Genomic DNA, 21,144 nt, shown 5'->3' on the forward strand with positions numbered 1-21,144 from the left:
GCTGCAATATATTTTGGTCTTTCAGGAACCGTCTTTAGGAAAGTCTTAATAATCAACTGCACAGAAGACACAAATTCTAGAAATCAGTTGTTCCTAAAAGAATTAAGCCCTTGTTAATGCTCACTGATACCTGGAACATGACCACCTCACGTCCCATCACCCCAGATTCAAATGGTATCAACTTCCTATCTATCTTCAGGACTTGGCTCAGGTGTTATCTTCTGTGAAGAATCTTCTCCAATATCTCCTATCTGCTGCCTGCACACCAGTGTCCCAGGGGCATCTCTGGTCTAGAGCAACCTCTTGGGTGCTTCTGTGCCTCCTTCTCCCACTACCCGTGTTGGAGCTGTTGACCTACAACCACCCTGCAATAGTTCTAGAGCTCCCGGAATGCTGAGACCATTCATCTTTGTATCTACAGCCATCAGTAGAGCTCTGGCAACACAGTGATCAATAAATTCCGTTTGAACATTACATTTCTAATTCAGGAACTCCTACAGAGTTAGAGCTATGAAATACCACAGGACTACATGCCTCTGGAGCACTAGAGGCTGCTTTCTAGTTTTTTGGATAAGTACTTGTCCATTCCCAGCATCTCTGTGTTCACTCCAGGAGGAGCATGGCTGAGAGAAGCATGTGAAGAGGCTCACAAGACTTTAGGGAGACAGATGAAGTCATGATCAAGGGGAGAAGAAAAGATAATCCAGGACTGAAACAGGCAATATGCAAATTTAAAAGGGCAGATGAAAACAGAATGAATTATCCTACCTCTTACACCTGTTCCTTTTTAGTCTTCAAAGTTTGCCATAATCTGCTAAAAAGAGGGGCTACAAGGGCTGAACCTGCAAGGAGATATTTAAAACTTCGCCTATTACACATGGAAGCCAAGGAAAGGCCTCTATCAGGACTCGCCAAAACATCACAAGAGAAGGCTGACAGTCCCCGTTCCTGGGCCTCTTCCTTCACTCCACTGATTTTTTTTTTTAAATACTTTTTTTAGTTGTAGATGGACCCAATACCTTTATTTTATTTATTTATTTTTATGTGGTGCTGAGGTGCAAACCCAGTGATTCATACGTGCGAGGCAATGCTCTACCACTGAGCCACAACTCCAAACTGTCTCCGCTAATCTTAATGCTAAAATCAAATGAACATACCCCCAAATATAAAATATCAGGAAATATTGTATTAGAAAATCCATGACTGTCACCTCACTATGATGATTGACTGGTAACCAGAAGAGAGAAATGGAATTTGCTAAATAAAGAAAATCAAGGTAAACAGAATAAAAGGACAGAATGAAATGACTCATACTGAGTTCATCCTCATGGGATATTTTTGGCCTTTATACGGCACCTACTCAGTAGAGATTCTGGCAATCCACTGGGGACTTTGGTGGAGAGGTTCAGCTAACTGAGAGAACATTTGCTGTTACAAATGATCTTTATCGCTCATGCAATAACCGTTTGTGGTTACTGGGAATTCACAAGGGAAAAACTAGCCAAATGAGACAATGGATACAGCAAGCCATTTCCCTGAAAATAGTCTTCAGGGTTTTGAGGTCTTTGAATAGAAGGCCCTTTTCCTTCAGTATAACACAAAAATCATTATAGCAGCTGAGCCTTTATCTTCTCTGTAAAGGTTGCATACTGGGGTCTCTAATGTCCGGAAGACAGAGGTGACAAGAAATTACTTTTCCCTTCCAATCATGCATTGGTAAGCCATCTAACAAAGCTTCACTTAGCATTATTTTTCTTTCCATTTTTTTTTTTAAATGTGAGTACTCATGCACATAAACTCAAAGTTATCGAATTTTAAGTTATGGGCTTAACTGAATTCTGAAAGACAAGTTTAAGAGCCCTCTGGCTGTTTGACTGTGTTATAACTTTTCATCCCACAGAATAACATTTGGGGGGAGGAGGCATTTGATCACAAGAGCAATTAAAAGGCAAAATTATGTAATAATTTGATATCTTACTTTCATTTTTTGGTGGTACTAGAAATTGAACCCAGGGCCTTGTGTAGCTCTGTCACTGAGCCACACACCCTAGCCTGCCAGGCTATTTTTTTAATAGTCAAATTTGTTTCCCAAATGGATCCTAGCTACTATACTGACTAACAAACTACAAAAGAGTAATAAGCTTTGAGGAATGAAAATAAATTAAACCAGTTGAAACTATATTAATTAGGAATTACTATTCCTAGCCAAGGAATACTTTATTTACCTTGGGATACTTTTCAGTGTAGCTGACAATTATTTCAGGAATGATTCCCAAGAAAGGATTAAAACAATAAAACTTTCTTTTTTATTTTTAGTAATATATTTGGTCTGAAAATATATAATGAATAAACTTGAATAAATTTTTATGATTGTTCTTCACAGAAAATAAAAGAGAAAATAGTCTTCAAGATTTCTTTAAGAGACCTGTGCTACTAGACACTGATTAAACTAAATCAGAAAATCATTCCCTAAGATTTACTCCCACCTTCTTAACAATATAATTATGATTCTTTAATCCCTTGAGAATCCAGACCTCCTACTGAAATAAAAATAAAATCTAAACCTGTTTTAGAAATGCAGGCCTTATTTATGTTCTCAAAAATAGGTGGCCAAGCTTCTCTTGTTTACAGTAAATGACAAGTGTGACTGTTTCTTTGCTTTTGTGCTCTGGAAGTTATACTCTTAGGAATACATTTCCAATACTCAAAACTGAGAACAAAACCCTTGTTCTATGTTGTTCGTGGTGATGATATTTGCCAGAAAACTTTAGCAAAAGAAAATTGAGATCCAGAGGTAGGAAGCACAGGCTTGGTTTGGTTTGGTTCTTCATCTTCTGCTGCACTTTTATCAGAATATTTAATCCCTGTGGAATTCAGTTTGTCTGTCTTTGGAAGGGAAATAATAAGACCTATGTCACAGGCATACTGTAAGAACAAAATGGAAGTGATAAACATGCAACATCTCAGAAAAGACCAAAAGTTCTCTGTATGTTCAACATAACATTATTATCTGAATAATTAATGAATTCAACAAGCATTCATGGATACAACTGTATACCAAGCACCATTCTGCTAAGTGCTGCTTACAGACAGGACCCCCCCTGCCACCTCAGGGAGCTTGACGCATTCTAGTGAAGAAGGTGGGTGAGGATCAGCAGAAGAACAGCGAGGGAAAGCCTCGCTGGTATTTTGAGTCTGAGTGAAGTGAGGGAGTGAAATATATAGACATCTGGGGAAAGGTATTCCAGACATGGAGAATAAGTGTAGATGCCCCAGGGCAGGACATAGCTTAGAAGGTTCCAAAATTTTCAGGGAGTATGGCTGAAGCTAAGTTGGGGAGAGGGAGAACAGTTACAGACAGAACCAGAGAGGCAGGGAATGGCATCAAACCAGGTAAGCCCTGGAGACAGTGGCAAAGTGTTTGGCCTTGAGTCTAAGCACGACGTGAAACCATAGATTTTTGGAGCTAGGAAGAAATGACATGGTCTCATTTATGTTTCTTCAAAAGCCACTCTGGCCACTATGTGTGTATCTGTGCATTTAAACCTTCTCCCTTAGCATGTTCTTGTTCTCAGTCCTACACTGCCCTGTGTCTAGTTCTCCATCCCCTGCAACCCCGCTCTGCCCCCACCCTTCAGCCCTGCCTGGAAGTGCTCCACATGTCCCACTGGAAACGCTTCATTGCTTTGCACCCTTCTTTCTTAGGTGTTAATTCTTCTTTTCTATGACTCTTTCTCCAGGGGACTCTGAGCTGCCTAGAGAAAGGACCACATGTCACCAGCTTTTATATCCTCAGACCCCACAATATTACCATCACATAGTAGGTCCTCAATGAATCAATACATTCATATAAGGAAATTCTATCAAATTTCAAGACAAAGCAACAAAAATATCCCTTTGGTCATTCATACCATCTATCTAAATGCAGGCATCAGACAGGTGTTGTAACAAATTTTTCACAGAGACTTAGAAATCAGGGTTCTTGGGGTGGGATCTGTCTGTGAGAAGCCCGATGTAGGACAGTGCTTTGTGTACAGTGGTGCTCAGTAAATACTTGTTGGCTCCATTAAGGCAATGTTAACTGTGCTTGGTGAAGGGAGGGTAAACATCAAAAGGCGGCATGGGTGTCTTCAGACAGGGACTGGGAAATCACCACTTCTCTATTAGGCAAAAAGAGGAAGAACATAATTGGGTGAAAGGATGGATACACATGCGTATGTGTTGGAGCTGAGGCGGTTCTGAATCAACCCAGCAGAGCTTCTGAATCAACCCAGCAGAGCTGTCTGATAGGTAGTTAGAAATATAGTTCTAGATCTCATCAAGAGAATTCTGAGATGAAAAAAAAAAAAAAAGATTATGGAGCCACTCAGTGAAAAATAATAGTTGCTCCAAAAATAGCAGATGGCACCTAGGAAAGGTGTAAGTGGTAAGAAGAAAAGAGGGCTGAGGATGGATTTCTGAGGAGTCCTGGCAGGAGGCTATAAAAAGGGACAGGGCACCTATGGACCCCAGCTGGGGTGGGGGGCCGCTTTGCAGCCCTCTGCACATGGCTTACAACTTGGAGCCCAAGGCTGCTGCTCTATTTAAGGCCTTTATCAAATGGGTAGAACAAGGACTAAGGAAGTCTAAAAGTCATTGGTCTTGTCTTTAAAGGACATGACTCAGAAATTAGACATCAGAAATGTTCAAATCCCACTGAACCAAGCCTGGTGGCATAAATGTATCTATATGCAGGGGAGTTTGTCCCTGGCTACTATATGCCCCTGGTAAAACTTGCAAGATTTTAATAATGGAAGAGAGAAAGGTAGGTTCTAAGGGCACAACTGTATTCTCGGATTATGTTCCTTTAAGCATTTTACTGATATCTATCTCACCAAAGCCAGAAGGAATTCAGCCCAAGAAACCAAGGGCAAAGAAAGGAGTAATTCTAAAATCTGAAGCTTTCTGAAAAGAACAGACCTGGGAGCTGCTGGTGCAGAGTCAGTTTTGTAAAGAGGTGGCCCAGTTCAGCATGATGATCACAGGCAGAACCAGACTGAATCAAAGTCCTAGCCCTGTCCCTTACCTGGATGAGCTTCTGAGCCGTCTATATCCTGATAGTCCTGAATGATGCTTCAGAGGGTCACTGGGAAACTGAGACTAAGCTTGCGTAGCCCCTGCCCAGCACCCCACACAAGGGACCAGCGCTATCACTCCTTTCTGCCCTTCCTTTCCCTCCCAGTTTTAGAGGGCAGAAGATGGGAGGTATGAAGAGATGGAAAGAAAAAAAAAAGCTTTTTAAAAAGGGAGCATTAAAAAAGAAAAAGAAATAAAAAAAACCTGACTACTTCACAATTTTGCCTGGAACCCTCATTTCTCAGCCTCAGTGAGAATTATGTTACATTGCCAGTTTGATGCCTGCCCTTGTCATACATCTGGAAGGTCATCTGAAGGCAGGGGTCAATTGAAAGCAGCACCAGTAGGCAGCCAGGTTTGGGGTTTCAGAAGTTGTTGGTCCCTACCCTAATGAAAAGAGCTAGTTGCGAAGGCTTCCAAGGAAAGAATTTCCTTTCCCTTATTAAAACAATTACAAAAAAAGCATGCTTTTAAAGGTCAGGCAATGATGTATTTATAAATAATCTGCACCTGTAACTCCACAGACGAGGGAAAAGAATGAAAAGAAAGCTGCACCTAAAAAAACTGGTGGACAGGTCCACCCACTCACAGGGGAAAAAAAACTGTTGGCCCAAGAATATAATATTTCTTTTCTCAGGTTTTAAACCTTCATTGCAAATTTTTCACTCTCATGTCTTACGAAACACTAGGCATCATTCCCTTCGGCTGTGAACTGGTCATTAACTGGAAAGGTTACCAAGAGTGAGGAGCCTCCGCTCTGCCTCCATTCCAACCTATAGCCAAGTAACAGATGCAGGAAAGATGTGGCACAGTCCCCTTGTAGCCTAGAGCTGGGCCAGTGTCCATATGTTCAGGTAGATAATACTGAACAGCAACAGAACACGTAGGTGCACAGGTAAAATTTTTAAGGTGGTCAGAAGCGACACTGTTGGTTAGTTTTCAAGGTTACCTAACTATTATGTGTGCACAAACCATTACAATTCTTTTAACCACAAGTACATTTTTTATTGCTTTGTTCAAATGAAAGTATCTCGGGAAAAATACCAAACTCCAATTCTACTCTAAAACTCAGGGCTTATTTCCCCTCTGAGAGAAGAGGAAGGAAGAAAAGGTAAAAATATTTATCTTACTTCTGTAGAAAGCTTTAATAAGGGATTTCTGGTTCAAAGTATGAGGTACCATTTATTTTCCACTTTCAGAAATTCTAGCTGAGGAGAAAGAAAAGACTTAGGCGGAGTGAGAGGGAAAGAGAAAAAGACAAGAGAGAAAATGTGCTAAACACAGGCTTAATGTTTTGGAAACGAATGCACAAAAATAATCCAAAGTAAGTCAGACTTCAGTGCTTATACTTCAACACTAAAGTAACAACAAAAGAGAAGTTGGAAAGAGTTTTCTCCAAATAGACATTATGTTCCAGAAAAGATATAGATTTGATTTGCAAGCTTGGCATCCTTCCACCTCTGAAATTAAGTACTTTGGATGCTTCTGCAAGGCACCTCTCAGAAGTCACCTGCGTTGGCTCCATTTTTATTGTTCCACATTTATGCACCACTGCTCATTCCCACTGTTTACTAAACAATTTATGATAATTCATATTCATTGCAGTTTTCCCAACAAAACCATCTCAAAGCACGCATCGCATCGTTTTTGTAACTGAATTCTCCCAGGGGAGCCAAACGAAGTGTGAATCTTCCAGCTCCATGATCTTACGCAATGCTGCATCACTAAATAAAAACAGGACAAATGTACTACAGTGTCTACTCAGATTGGCAGGTCTCTCAGGGAAAACCAGATTTTCAAACTTAAAGATGATGATAAATAGAGGACAATAAACAAGAGACATAGAAAATGAAGATGGTACCACACAATATCAGCTATAATGAAATCAGCAGAAGTTAGTGGTGAAGGTCAGGAAAGTGATTAAGTTAGTTGGTTCAAAGACATTGATTTGAGAACAAGGAAGAAAGTTGTAATTAATGACAGGACAGCTCTAAGGTTAGAAAGATAGGCTTTGGAGTCTCACCCACGTCTAATCTCAATCCACTCTTACATGACCTCAGGCAAGTGATTTAACCACTCTGTGGTCATGGGTTTGTATACACAAACACTTGCAGAATGCTAACTGTACTGTTGACACACAGTGAAAAGGTCAATAAAGTGTAGCTCTGATTATTATAGGATGAAAGAAGAGAAAGAAGGTTGAAAATGAGCTTCCATGACATCAGTGATTTTTGCCCGGTCTTGGTCACTGACAAAGCCTAGCTGTGCTTAGCACATATTAGCAATCCATATATAACCATAATTTATTAAAGTAAAATACTTTCCAGAATGAGAACACTTGCTATCACCATGTCCACCATTTTCTGACACCTTCTGGAAATGACATCTTGCAGATCTGTTAAGAGGTCATATTGTCCATCTGAAAACAACTGCTATTAAAACCTACACTCTGTTGTGCTTCTCATTTTGCACACAGTGAGCAACAACTATAATCATCTTAGAACCAGAATCAATACATCTGCCCCAATATTTTTTTACTGCCTTTGAAGACATTAAAACTTATCCTTTCAATGTGTATGAAAGGCAATTATTTGAAGAACACCCCTAGATTTGGCTTCACTCAAAGTTAAACAACCATTTACCCAAATAGTAATAAATAACTACTTTTATTGTCATCTTTCTCTCTAAATTATAATGCTATTACATTGAATAAACTGAGCAAAACAATATAAACCAGTCAGGGACCTTGGGTGCCACATTTTGGTGTACTGTGAATTTCCAGAAGCAGGATTAGGAAAGCAGAGTACATGGTACCTTTGCAGAATGCTCCATTGTGACCACCACTTTGGTTTTGGCACTGGACACTAAATCCATAGCACCTCCCATTCCTTTCACCATCTTTCCCTGCAAAACAGAGACAGAAAATCAGTAACTCTATATCTTTCACTTCTGTCATAGGTAGGAGATCAAAATTAATTGCGAGAAGAAGTCACTAGAATAATGAAACACTCATTGAGTCTCCTGGCTTAGCGCATGAAACTTAACCGTCTAACATTTTGTTAGCCTATTATTCTATGGTTGAAGGACAAAGTTCAGTGTACATATTACAATGCTACTTTTATTAAGCATGGTTAACATGATTTTGTTAATGCTTTATTAGTAATAAGACAATCAGCAGATAAGAACAATTTTAAGACATTTTCTAGAATTCTGGAAAAAAGTATCAGATTAAAATTCTAATACTCCTGACATTCACTTGTTTCTTTTTAAACACTGATACCACTAAGTCCTTCATTATAGACACTTTCAAAAGTACTCTTGGATATCCTATGGATTAAAATGACATTAGCCAGTAGACTGAGGCACTAATGGTGTTTCTGTAATAACAATTAATGTGAAACGTGGATCTAACACTTGGCATGTATCTTGCTCTTGGAAAAATAAAACAAACTGGAAAAAAATATTCCTGTTAAGCAAAAACAGAAAATAGAAGCTCAGGATCCTATTTTTGTCTGTCCATTCTGTCATTCATCATACATTTATCAGCCACCTTCTATACACCACATACTCTGAAAAATTCTGTCTATTCCATCTCCTGGTTACAGAGTTTTGAAAAAAGCTAATGCTTCCAGAGATGATGAAATAAATTCTTTCTCAAGTATATTGAAGAGAAATATCTTCTAACATTGAAATTTCCTTAAAATTTTATTTATTTTTTAACCTAAATCCTCCAACTGATTTGACAGTAAACACTCAGATCTGTCTCTCAGCTGTTTTCCCCTAATTTCAGAGCTCTAAGGAGATTAGGAAAGGCACTCAACACTTGGATTTAAAACAGGGTCTCGAATTTCATGATTTCAGAGACATTTTAGATGCCAATGCAACATTAGATGAGTGGTCCAAAGGAAAGGAGCAACGAGTCACATGCTTTATGATTCAGAGCCGGCCACTGGATGAGATGGGCGGCAGCAGGCAATAGTTAGCTGGGAGGGAGGTGTGGAGGGTCGTTTCAGACATGTAAGTTTGAACTGAAGCAGAGTATCTGCGTGAAAATCTGTAATTTTACACTTCGATAAACAATATCTCCATTCTCCATCAGCTGCAACTTTAATAAACTGAGCATCAGGACATTATATTTCTGTAGAGAAAGCTGATACCTTGATGGTATGAAATATGGATAAGTCAGACATGGAAGTGACCAGTGTCGGTCATAAATCCCTATGCTAAAGTTTGATAGTTGAGAGCACTGGAAGACACGAAAGCAACTTTATTATAACATGTTTCAACCTGTGATAGTAGGAGCATCCAGGTTTCCCATGCTCCCACAGTCCTGAGTGGATTCTAAGCAGGTGAGTGCTAGAAGACAGAAGCAGCAGCAAAGATGACAAAAACAAGCTAGTGTGCTTTAAAAAAAAAAAATCCCTTGATTAAAATACACCACAGGCAAATTTTATCTCCTGTGACACAATGATTACATAGGTAGAATTTATGACAGCTCCTAACAGAAAGCTTGTCCAATTTAGATAAATCTGATGTACACATTTTAAATCACTGTCAATTAGTTAAGAAATATTTATAGAGTACCTACTAGGTACAAAAAAATCTGTTCTAGGAGGAACATAACACACTTCTAAAACATGGTGAAGAACCATCTCTTTATTTCTGGTAAAAAAGAACATTCTTGACTCAATGTAAACGAACAGCCTTCATCACTCCAAGAGATTCCAGTGGTTGGATGATTCAAATCCCAAAGCACACACTATCAATCTCAAAGCCCTATTTTGATATGTAAATTAGTTTGTTTCCAAGAGTGAAAAATGAACAAAATTGGGTACAGAACACCTTGAGATCTATTCTGTTAGCCCACTATGTGCTGCTGACAAAACATCAAATCTCCTTGAATCCAAGTTCATTGCTTATAAACCAGAAAGAAGAGTGTCTGTTATAACATACAGCTGGGTTGAGCACTCCATAGAATAATGTAGGGAAAAGTGCATAGTAAAGTTTATCAAGGTATTCACTTACATCCTCATTTGGAAAATTCAACTTAGTGAGCATCTAGCATAAGTCCAGCAATGTATTAAAGACCATCAAAAGAGCATTCTTTTCTTTGAAAAGCTCATTATCTGGGAAGAAAAGCATCCTTGAGTAATAGGAGATCTGGACCAAACTTTCTTCCTCTAGAAACAGCATTGCCTTCCTCTCCCTCACCATAAAGGTAAGAGCTAAGCGCCTTTTCCATATGTCCTTGTATTTAATCCTATTACAGTGATTTCAAATGTTCTCTCTCCATTGCTCTGGATGGATGAATGGATGAATGAATACACAGGTATGTCTGAGTTCTAGCAGGACCCTGAGCATGAAATTGCTAACTGTGCCTGAGAAGCAGCAATGGAAGGAAGAGGCTCAGGGATTTCACCAAGGAGATTGGTTCACCAAACTAGTTTACCAGATGAGAAGAGCAATTCTACAAAGGAGAAGAGCAGTATCTCCCAAGAGAATGCATTTCTAGCAAATAAACAGTAAAACCATCAAATATTTGGTTTTCCTACTCTTTTAACATGTTCATTGCATTGAAAAAGAAATAAAGAAAAAAAGAAAACATTTGCCTCCATTTCAATTCCCAAAGGATTTCTGAAACAGTCAGTTACTAAAAGAAGACAAGTCATTCTATCTACACTGGCAGAAAAACACAGTTATGTAAGGCATACTCATCATTATCCCTCAAACTCAGCTTACCAGGCATTCTTTTGGGACCCAGCCACTGCAGTTAGAGGTGGGGTTGACCATGTGCCTGAGTTATAGACAATGGAGGAAAAGGAGGTAATAGTTATGATTTCCAGGCTCCGGCCCATAAAATCTTTTATATGCATTTTCTCCTCCTCTTTCACCTCTGTAATTTGGACACTGACATCCAAGGTGACTGGATGATGATTGAGCTTCCCTCATCCTGGGTCTTTCAATTACCATTTATTCAGAACCACACTGCACTATTCAATACCAATGAAAAATATATGTATAGAGTGTTAAGCCACAGAAATTGGAAGCCTTATTTATTACAGCAGCTAGTATAACTAATACAATGATGTGGTGCCCAAATGAGTTAAATGAAGAGGGGAGAATTCTGTGTGGAATTAGAGCTGTTACAGCTGCATGGCAGAAGGGGGCCTGAGCCAGGTTCTTAAGCAGGTGATTGGGTTATCAGAGCCTTAACTCAATCAGTGAATTAATCCCCTGATAGGGATTAACTGGGTGGTCACTGAAGGCAAACAGGGTATAGATGGAGGAGGTGGGTCGTTGGGGGCGTGCCTTTGGGATATATATTTTGTATTTGGCGAATGGAGTTTCTCTCTGCTTTCTGACCATCGTGTAAGCCACTTCCCTCAACCACATTCTTCCGCCTCTTCCGCCATATTGTTTTGCTTCACCTCAAGCCCCAAGGAATGAAACTGGTCTTCTATGAATTGAGACCTTTAAAACTATGAGCCCCCCAAATAAGCTTTTCCTCCTTAAGATTGTTCTTGTCAGGTCTTTTAGTCACAGCAGCGAAAAAGCTGACTAAAACAGTGGGTGTGTATACTACTTCACAAAGTAAATGACTATACCAGATATTGTCCTAGGTACTGCAATCCAAATGTCTAATGTACCACTTGACATTTATAGTGGCACAATATACTTGTTCAGCAAATGATCGAGTACAGGAATGAATGGAAGGGATTTTGAGAAGTTAAAATTAAAAAAAACTGAAAAAGATACAGACCCCACCCCCTTTCTCATCTTCCTCCCCCCAATTCAACATCCTATTCAACATACACAACCAGAAGCTGATAAAACAGTGAGATTTTGGAACTAAAAATATACCTTTAAATAAATCACAAGAGGAAAAATGATACTTGGAGAAAAATAGGCCTATAATGAAGAAGAGTTCTGAGCATGATTGAAGCACTGGGCCAGGGTGACACGAAGTGTGGCTTTCTTTAAAATCTCATCAGCAAACATACATTTCTTCAATGGTGCAACTCTAGAATAATGAGGAGATGATTGCTGGATGCTAAACCCATAGCCAGCTCATCTTTTTCAGTTAAGGATTGACCCTGATATCAAGTATGAAGAAAATACTGCAATAAAATGAGCCAGAGATGCAGCACACTCTGGTATGACTCAATCACATAACTTTCTTAAGAAGATACTGATTCAAGTATTATCTTCAATTCACAAATATTTAGTCAAGGTCTATACAGACCAGATTCCAAAACAGGAATTAGAAATAACAGATGAATCTGAAGCCAGGGCGATGGTACATATAATGCCAGCTACTTGGGAGGTTGAGGCAGAAGAATTGCAAGGTCAAGGCCAGTCTCAGCAACTTAGTGATCCTGACTCAAATTCAAAAAGAGATGGGGATGTACCTCAAGAGTAGAGCTTGTACTGGGTTGTTGTACTGGGTTCAATCTTCAGTACAACAAGAATGAAAAGAAAAACAAAGATGAATATGATTTCTACCTTTTCTGTAGAAAACAGATCTAAATTAAACTCCATATTCTCTGTATGTCTCACCTACTTTGATCCTATTTGCAAATGCCAGAATTTTAAAGAAAGTAAAACTGTGAAGGCAATAATATTAAAAACCTCAACATATCAAAGTACAAATATTAAATTAGATTCAAAAAGAAATAGTAACTCAAGGTTTCAACATGACCTTTATTTTAAGGATTTTACCAAAAGGTAAAATGAAGACATTTGAAAAGAACTGTGCAATGTTATTTAAAATAAAATATAAAACACAATGAAAATTACTCTTGCTGCCACCTTTTTCATTAGGACACCAGTAGCAAAGGCTCACTTCCAGATTTGTTACCTCTTAATATTCTGGTCTTAAGTGAGAAACAATTTATAATATGTAAAAACAATTTTAAAGCATTTTAAAATTAATGTTATGTGCCACAGTAGAAAATGTGAATCGATTGGAAGTAAAAGGCGAAGATAGCCATGGAGTGATTTATTAATAAAACTAGGGCTTGTTGCTCAACATTAAATACCAGAACATTAAGTTCCCACCTCAACCCAAATATAAGCCTCTTTATTTCTGTCTTCCCCATTGTTTAAAAAAATGCTCTAGGAAAGAAAAGTTCCTCATAATATGCTCCTAGCTAAAGAACAGGAGTGAGGCAAACTAAGGATATTAATAACATTTGTTTAAACACACAGAAAACTGTTTATAACTTCCTTAGGGAAAATAATTGATTCTAGATTTGCCTTGGTTTAGCAAAGTTGTTACAAAGTTACATCAGACTATTCTCTTTTTTGTTTGTTTTCAAAGCAAACAAACAAAAAGTGATTTTCCCTTCACAGATTAACTGTACACCCTGGGTGAATAAATTCATCGCATAAACCAACTAATGTGGAACTAGAAAAATGTTTGTTCTCTATTTTTAGGTAAGTTAACAAAATTGCATATAATAAATATCAGTTATACATCATAATATGAGTTTTTAAAAAACCACATCACAAAAGCAGAATGAAATAAACCTGACATTTCATTTCAGAGAGCTGAAATCTGGTTTCTGCAGTGACTCCCTTCAAAGTGAGAAGTACCGTAAATCACCCCTGTAATAGTGAATTGCCTGAGTCAGTAGACACCTTGAGAGTTTATCATATTCCTGAAGTGATCACTACATTTCACAGTGCATTCCACCTACTCCCTGAACCTGTCCACAGAGAGGCTTCCCAGGCATCATCCTGCCTGGTTCCTCCCACCTCTCTTGAGGCTTTTAGGCTCCTCCTAAGTACCCTTTTCCCAAATCACATTTGTCTGTTGGCCAAATTGAGAGTCCTCTCCTTGGCCTACCGTTTTCTCTACTTGTTCTCCAAGAGGCCTTCATCTAGCCTCAGGATAGACTTCCTCCGTCTCTCACACCTTCTAAAAGCACATTTCCAGCTCAAGTCTTCCCTCTGAGTCTCAGACTTCAGTGTCCGTAAGTCACCCTGTGGCCATCTGTGGGATGATTGCCAAAGCCATTCCCTCTCATTCCTGAGCCCAGAGGTAGACTTTCCAGACGTCTTGAAGTTAGGGTTGGTCATGTGAACTAATGTTGGCCAGTGGAAAGCAGAACAAAGTGATGGGTGAGACTTCCTGGGCTGGACCATAAAACCTTGCAAGAACAATCCTCCATATTTTTCCATCTTCTAAACTACAAGCTGAAAATGGAGGAGCTTCCAAGGAGGGAGCGCGATCCCAAATTACCACCCAGGAGAGGCCTGCTGCCTATATGGGATATTCATTTTAGTTCCATGTGAGTAAAAAATAAAAATTGATTTAATGAGTTAATATCTGCCTTGGTCAATATGATCCAGACTAAATTGGCCATCTTTATCAAGGCTCACCTGTTAAACTTCCTGGTTCAATTAATGGCCAACCTCCGCCCCCAAGATCCACATTAGGACTCCCTTGTCTTTCGTCTCTCCCCCATATGCACATCCAGCCAGTCATTCAGTTGCTAAGAACTCCAGTTTTCCCAAAACTTCTTGAAACTGACCTTTCCCTGTCCTCACAATTCCTCCCTCACAAGCTGTGATACAGCTGAGGGTATAGCTCAGTGGTAGAGCACTTTCTTAACAAACACAAGGCCCTGGGAGAGATCCTCAGCACTGCAAAAGAAAACACAAAGTATAAAGACTGTAATAAGCTCCATACTGGTCATCCCAAGTTTACCCTTATTCCTCTTGAACCTGTCCAGTCCACAGCTATGAAAATGAAATGATTTCTCCACAATGAGCATCTGATTGTGTTGATGTACTGCTTTAAGTCTTGTTGTGGTTCCTCAACACACTTCAGGGTCACTTCCAAGCACCTCTGCCTAGCGGACAAGGCCTCTGATGACTTGCTCCCATCCCTATTTCCTTACATCCCACTTCCATTCCAGGACCTGTGAATGGACTGTACGTAGCATATGGCTTCACACTATGTCTTAAGATCCCACTCTCTTCCCATCTGGTGAACACCACCTTATCCTTTATGTATCAAATCATAACTCTTCCAAGAAGTGTCCACAGACCTCTGTCCCACCTCATCAGCAAGATGGGATTAGGGAACTCACAGCATTCTCACAAATCCCTGTTTTTCATCACATTACCTTCATTAAAATAAGGGCTGTTGGCCCACTGGCAGGTAGTGGCACAGCCTTACAGGTATCTACCATTTAAATGATTTCTTATGACAGGGACCTTTACCCCTCTCTAGCCGTCCCCACATTATCCAGCAGCTACCAGTACATCTGTTCTGATTCTTCAGCCTTTGTGCCTCAACACCCCTGACTGAGTTCACCTGTCACAGTGTAAGGCATTGCCTTATCATTAGAATGTAAGTCTCCCATCCTGCTGTTCAACTCTAGCCGCACCATGCAGTGACTGACACATGACAGGTCTTTTTACTGTATGCTTAGGTAAACTAATTTTCAGCTTCAATCAAAGTTTTATTTGCAAAAATATAAGAGGAGAAATGAAAAACTAAGGTGGACAAATGAGGCTGATCAAAACTTGGGGCTTTATGGGCTGGGGCTGGGCTCAGCAATAGAGTGTTCACCTAGCACATGCAAGGCGCTGGGTTCAATCCTCAGAACCACATAAAAATAAATAAATAAAATAAAGGTGTTGTGTCCAACTACAACAAAAAATGTTAAAAAAAAAAAAAACTTGGGGCTTTACCTACAAAAAGAAAAAGTTATAGAGTTTAAGCTATGACGGGAGGAAATACGGAAGAGACAGAAACTAAGCTAGGCGGAAGAGGGGCCCAAGGTCAGGATACCCACCGCTGACCCTGGCTGTGAGCACTGGGTGAACCCTTTCCTCTCCCCTGGTCTACTTTCCATTTCCAGAAGAAATCAGTTAACTTCAAATAAGAAAAACAAGTTCTGTTCTTAGCTATTAACCACACTGAGTTTCTCATTTCATAAAAGTGTAAAGACCATTCATGAAGCTATTCATAGTTCTCTTTTGAAACCTTAACACTCCAAACAAAGAAAAAATACCAGTATATATAAAACTGATTGCCATTAATTACACAAAGGCCTTTAAGTCACCTTTGTACCTGAAATTAATAAGCATTCATTAAGTGAGTAGTTAGAATTATGAAGTTTATATCTTTTCCTAAGGTACAACGTGTGACAGTTTTATTGTTATAAATGAGGAATGTTGCATAGGCTAACATCTTTGTTACAAGGTCAGACGGATGAGCTTCCTGATCTATTTGCTGGATTAATAAAGTGAACAGAAGAGAAAACTGTGTTATTTCTAGCTCTGTTTTGAAGTCGTGGTTTCAGTTTTCACAAAGTCTATTCGTAATACTGCAGAGATGAAAACAAACATCAAACAAACTGCTGAATTCACCTTGTTTTCTTAGGCCTCCTACAAAAATGCTTCTAAGTAAAGTACTGGAGCAAGTGTTTCAGGATAGACACAAGGGGATTTGTTTTCATTTAAAATGATTATTACACTATAATAAGTAAGTTAGTTGATTGAATTTATTAAATATGGCTTAGCACTGCAGCTTCTGGCCTTGTATGTTACAGAAAAAGAATGATTACTGTATTTAAAAACCCAAGGATTATTTTTTCCTTCCATTGGATCAGAGAGAGAAATGTAATAAAATCATAAGAAATTGCCCACATATGACCACGCATGATGTACAAACACAGGAATTCCACATACTTGGTTCTACCTAATCTCATAAAAGCAGAGGGTGGGGAATGGTGGGGGTAATAATAGACCCCATTTACTAACACAGAATTGTTTGAAATTGTTATTTTTAGGAGATCCCTGTATAATCATTACAAAATGACAGCTAAAATACTGATGGAAAGGTAACAATCATTTTTTATGATCCTGCAGGTACTGAAATACATCAATCCCCTCACCAACTCATTCACATGGAATGTAAAATTATTACTATGTCTTTTGCAATCAGAAAATAGCCATTCTCAGAAATTTTATTCTCTGATTTCTCAAAGAAGGCGTGGGTTTTTGATTCCTCAAAGAGGATGTGAGAACTAGTACCATGGGCAGAAGCACATTTGCTCCATCACCTCCTCCCACTGTCTGCAAAGCTCTAAAGAGCACAATTATGGAATTACTGTAATTACACTGTCATCTCTGACAGCTGGATGGAACTTTTACAGAGAGAGACACAGTGACTGAAAGAACATTAAGAAATACATCAAAATCATTACCAGTGTTTCTAGGCGCTGTAGAAAGGATCAAAAAATAATGTAGAAGATAATTTAAAAGTTAAAAAAAAAAAAACCACCACTAAGGGCAATTGTGAAACAGCGTGCTAGATATACTAAATCTTGGTGCCCTAATAAGCAAGTATTAAAGGTTTGAGTGGAAGAACACACCACCATTTTGATTTTACATGAAATTAATAATACCTACTCAGGTGTCCTCTGGATTCAGTTGATGATCCAGTTGAATGGCCACTGAGACCCTACTGGAGGTCAACAGCTATAAACATTCCTGGCAATTTTACACCCTTTTGGTCATTGTTCAAGAGTCCTTTGGAAGTTAGGTCTAATCTCTGGTTGCTGAGAAAGCCCCATTTTCAGGACTAGGAGAACCTAGAAAACATCTTTCCACCCAGGCCAAGGGAAGCCTAAGTGCCCAGAGGGAAGCCATCATCAGAAAAAGGAAGCACAGAGGAGGCTAAAGAGCCTGAACCCTGGGGGAGGGACCCAAGACCACGGGCAGTGCCCAGTGTTAGAAATTTAAATTAGTGCTCCTAGAAGATAAAAATGGCTTCCTCTCAAGCTGGGGAGGATGAGGTGAGAAGAAACAACTTTTTCAAACAGTAGAAGACAGGTTAATAGAATTACTTTGAGCTATTTGCCAAAAAGTTAATATTTCTGAAAGATGTACAACAATGTAAATAGAATATTAGTTTCTACCTTATCTTTTCAAGCCAAATGTGCCAGAGGTAAGAGGAAAATGTGAATTATTTTCAGAGACAGTAACAGTAAAACACATAAACTTTTTGGTAAATATCTCAGTGATGTAGAAATAGAAATACTGAAAGCAGAATCGAACCATGAGAAAAACATCAGAAAACCCAAATGAGGGATGCTTTACCAAATGTCTGACTAGGACTCCTCAAAACTGTCAAGGTCATCAAAAACCAGGAAAGATACCAAAGAGGAGATTTAACGACTAAATGTAATGTGGCATTCAGGATGAGATCCTAGAACAGAAAGCAGGCACTAGGTGTAGAGTTCCCAATAATGCACTATATACTTAAAAAGTAAGAAGGTGGTTCTTTTAAGTTAAATATTCTTACCATATGCAGGGTAGAGGGGAAAAAAGAAGAGAACTTGAAGAAGGTGATGGCTAAGTTTATAGTATTGTTTATCATGATGGATTGGCAGGTATATACTTATAGACACACTGATCAAAACATACACATCAAGTGTGAACCCCTTTTTGTATACCAACATTACTTTAAAATTTTCAAAAGGATTTAAGGAAAAACTAATAAAAGCCAAGTAAAGTATGGAGTTTCATCAGTAAAAGAACACTGAGACAAGAATAAAAATATAGAAATTTTTTTCTAAAATGAAATACAAAGATAGTCAGAAGACACAAGAATATTTCAAGACATAAACCTCAACTCAGTTTTTGATATGTCAGTGTTTCAACTCCCTGAACTTCACAGTTAACCTTTTAAGTTTTAATCTTGATGGTTTCATTAATTTTCTCTCTTCACTGTTTATAGTACCAGAAATGGATGTAAAATACATGACTAAACAGTAATAAAAGCCAAGTACTGTGTAAGTGAAAACCTGATACTTCAATTCCATTTTATGGACCAAAGAAGAACATTTTGAATTCAGGACATTCTTAGATGAGAAGCAGGGTTTTAGCAAACAAGATTTTACTACCTGAATGCCTCAGCATGGCTGATATGATCTTATAGCGCTTAAGCATAACAAATATTTAAAGGTTGGGCATATTTAACTTTAAAAAATCAATATTTTCATTCCAAAGTGCCATTTGCTAGGCCTACTACTCGGAAATTGAAGACACAATCCATTAATACCATCTTGAAATATAGTTAATCAGGAAGAAGTTTTTTTCCCCCCTCTACCTTCAGTGAGCAGGTCTAAAGGTGGAAAGTTTTTTATTGCTGTTATTCAAAACTATTAGTATGGAGACATCCATTACAGATCTGTTCACTGAGAATACTTAGAAGCAATGGTACCCCATAGAAATAAGCACACCTAGCACCAAGGTCTTGGTATCTAAATACCATTCTCCAGTAAAAGAAAAGACATATCTTTGAAGAAATAGCTGATTGTACGATTGTAGGGGGTGAAATATAGATAGATATAGATATATAGATATGTGAATATATAGAAATATAAATATAGGTATACATATAGATATGTGAATGATGAATATCTTGTAGTGCTTAAGAAAATATATAAATAAAAAGAATGGAAGCATGCCAAAGAGGTATAAGAGCCAAACTGAAGGAGCTCCCAAGGACCATCACTAGAACAATCTGAGCATGAAAATAAATAACATGGTATTTCATTACAACTCAAAGTACCAAATACACATGAGTATATATTGATGCAAATAAACGACTAAGTCAATAAATAAATGAGAGAATAAATCTCTTCAGAGGAAATGCAAAAAAATACATACTACCTCCTCAACTGTATCCTCCTAATACTTCTGATAGCAAATGTATGGGGTTTTTTCATGCCAATGAATTCTTCAAATCACCTGACACAAGCTGGGTGTCAATCAATTCAATTAACTTCTGACCCTAACTGCCTGGTGTAACTGCAGCACCCAGACTAAGGATTCAGTCCCATGAGACTGCTCCTCTTCAGAAGCCAGCCGCAAATCTGGAAAACACATACTTCTGACCAACCAAGTAGGAAGCCAGCAGATTCCCATGGTCTCCTCTCAGGTTTGACAATTTGCTGAACAGCTCCCTGAATTTAGGAAGATGTCTGACTTACTGTTATTGGCTTATTATGAAGGATAAAACTGAAGAGCAGCCAAATAGAAGAAGTAAATAGGTATGGGAGAAGGGGTGCAGAGTTTCTGTGCTCTCTCACCCTCAAGTTCTTGAACACCATCAGCTAGGTGTTTTCCTGATGTTTCATGACATGGGCAAGATTGATTAAATCAATGGCCACTAGTGATTGAGTTCAATCTCCAACCCCTCTCTCCTAGAGGTTATGGGTACGACTTACCAACCTTCTAATAATACCTTAGTCTTTGAAAAACAACCCAGTCCTGAAGCTATCTAGTGGCATGCCCAGTCAACTAAAATTAGCATAAGTTCAGGGCCTGTGGAAAGGGACCAAATGATGGCTTATCAACCCATCAGAAAATTCCAAAAATTTGGAAGGTCAGTATCTAGAACCAAAAACAAAAACAAAATACATATTTCTTATCACATCTCCTCTCCAAGAGGTAGAACTTAATCTTCCTCCTGATCTTTGAAAGTTAGCTAAATGTATTGAATTGCTTCCAGAAAATAAAGTAGGAAAAAGGAAAAACAATAAATTAATAATGAACACACTTGGTAAACACTATCATAATCAAGTGATAAAGATTAAGCTATGTCATGTGGATATCCTATGCTCTCTGGTATGGTAAAAAGGGCACTTAACTTTTGTAGTATTCTTTTATATTTTTTTAAACTGGTATACAAAAACAGAAATTGTATATACTACAGGGGTAACATGATATTTCAATACATGTATATATTGTGTAACATTTAAATCACATTAAACATATCTATCTCCTCAAACTTTCATCATTTCTTTATAATGAAAATTTTAAAAATCCTTTCTTCTAGCTTTCTGAAAAATATAACATACTACCATTATCTACAGTCACTTGATTGGACAAGAGCACACCAGAACTTCTTGCTCCTATGTAACTATAACTCTGTACCCACTGATCAACCTTTCCCCCATCCTCTTTCCCATCTGCTCTGGTAACCATGATTCTACTGATAAT

General features: G+C 38.4%; 1 protein-coding gene across 1 annotated transcript in view; it reads right to left on the reverse strand.

The window, feature by feature from the left end:
- The window catches only part of Oxct1 (3-oxoacid CoA-transferase 1), a 132,478-nt gene that overhangs the window by 19,444 nt on the left and 91,890 nt on the right, over positions 1-21,144 (reverse strand). Inside the window, exon 14 of the mRNA XM_076857421.2 lies at positions 7,930-8,019. Coding sequence (XP_076713536.1) covers positions 7,930-8,019 — 90 coding nt within the window. The remainder of the gene's footprint in view (positions 1-7,929; positions 8,020-21,144) is intronic.

Source organism: Callospermophilus lateralis, chromosome 5 (assembly GCF_048772815.1).
Source record: "Callospermophilus lateralis isolate mCalLat2 chromosome 5, mCalLat2.hap1, whole genome shotgun sequence".
Lineage (NCBI taxonomy): Eukaryota > Metazoa > Chordata > Mammalia > Rodentia > Sciuridae > Callospermophilus > Callospermophilus lateralis.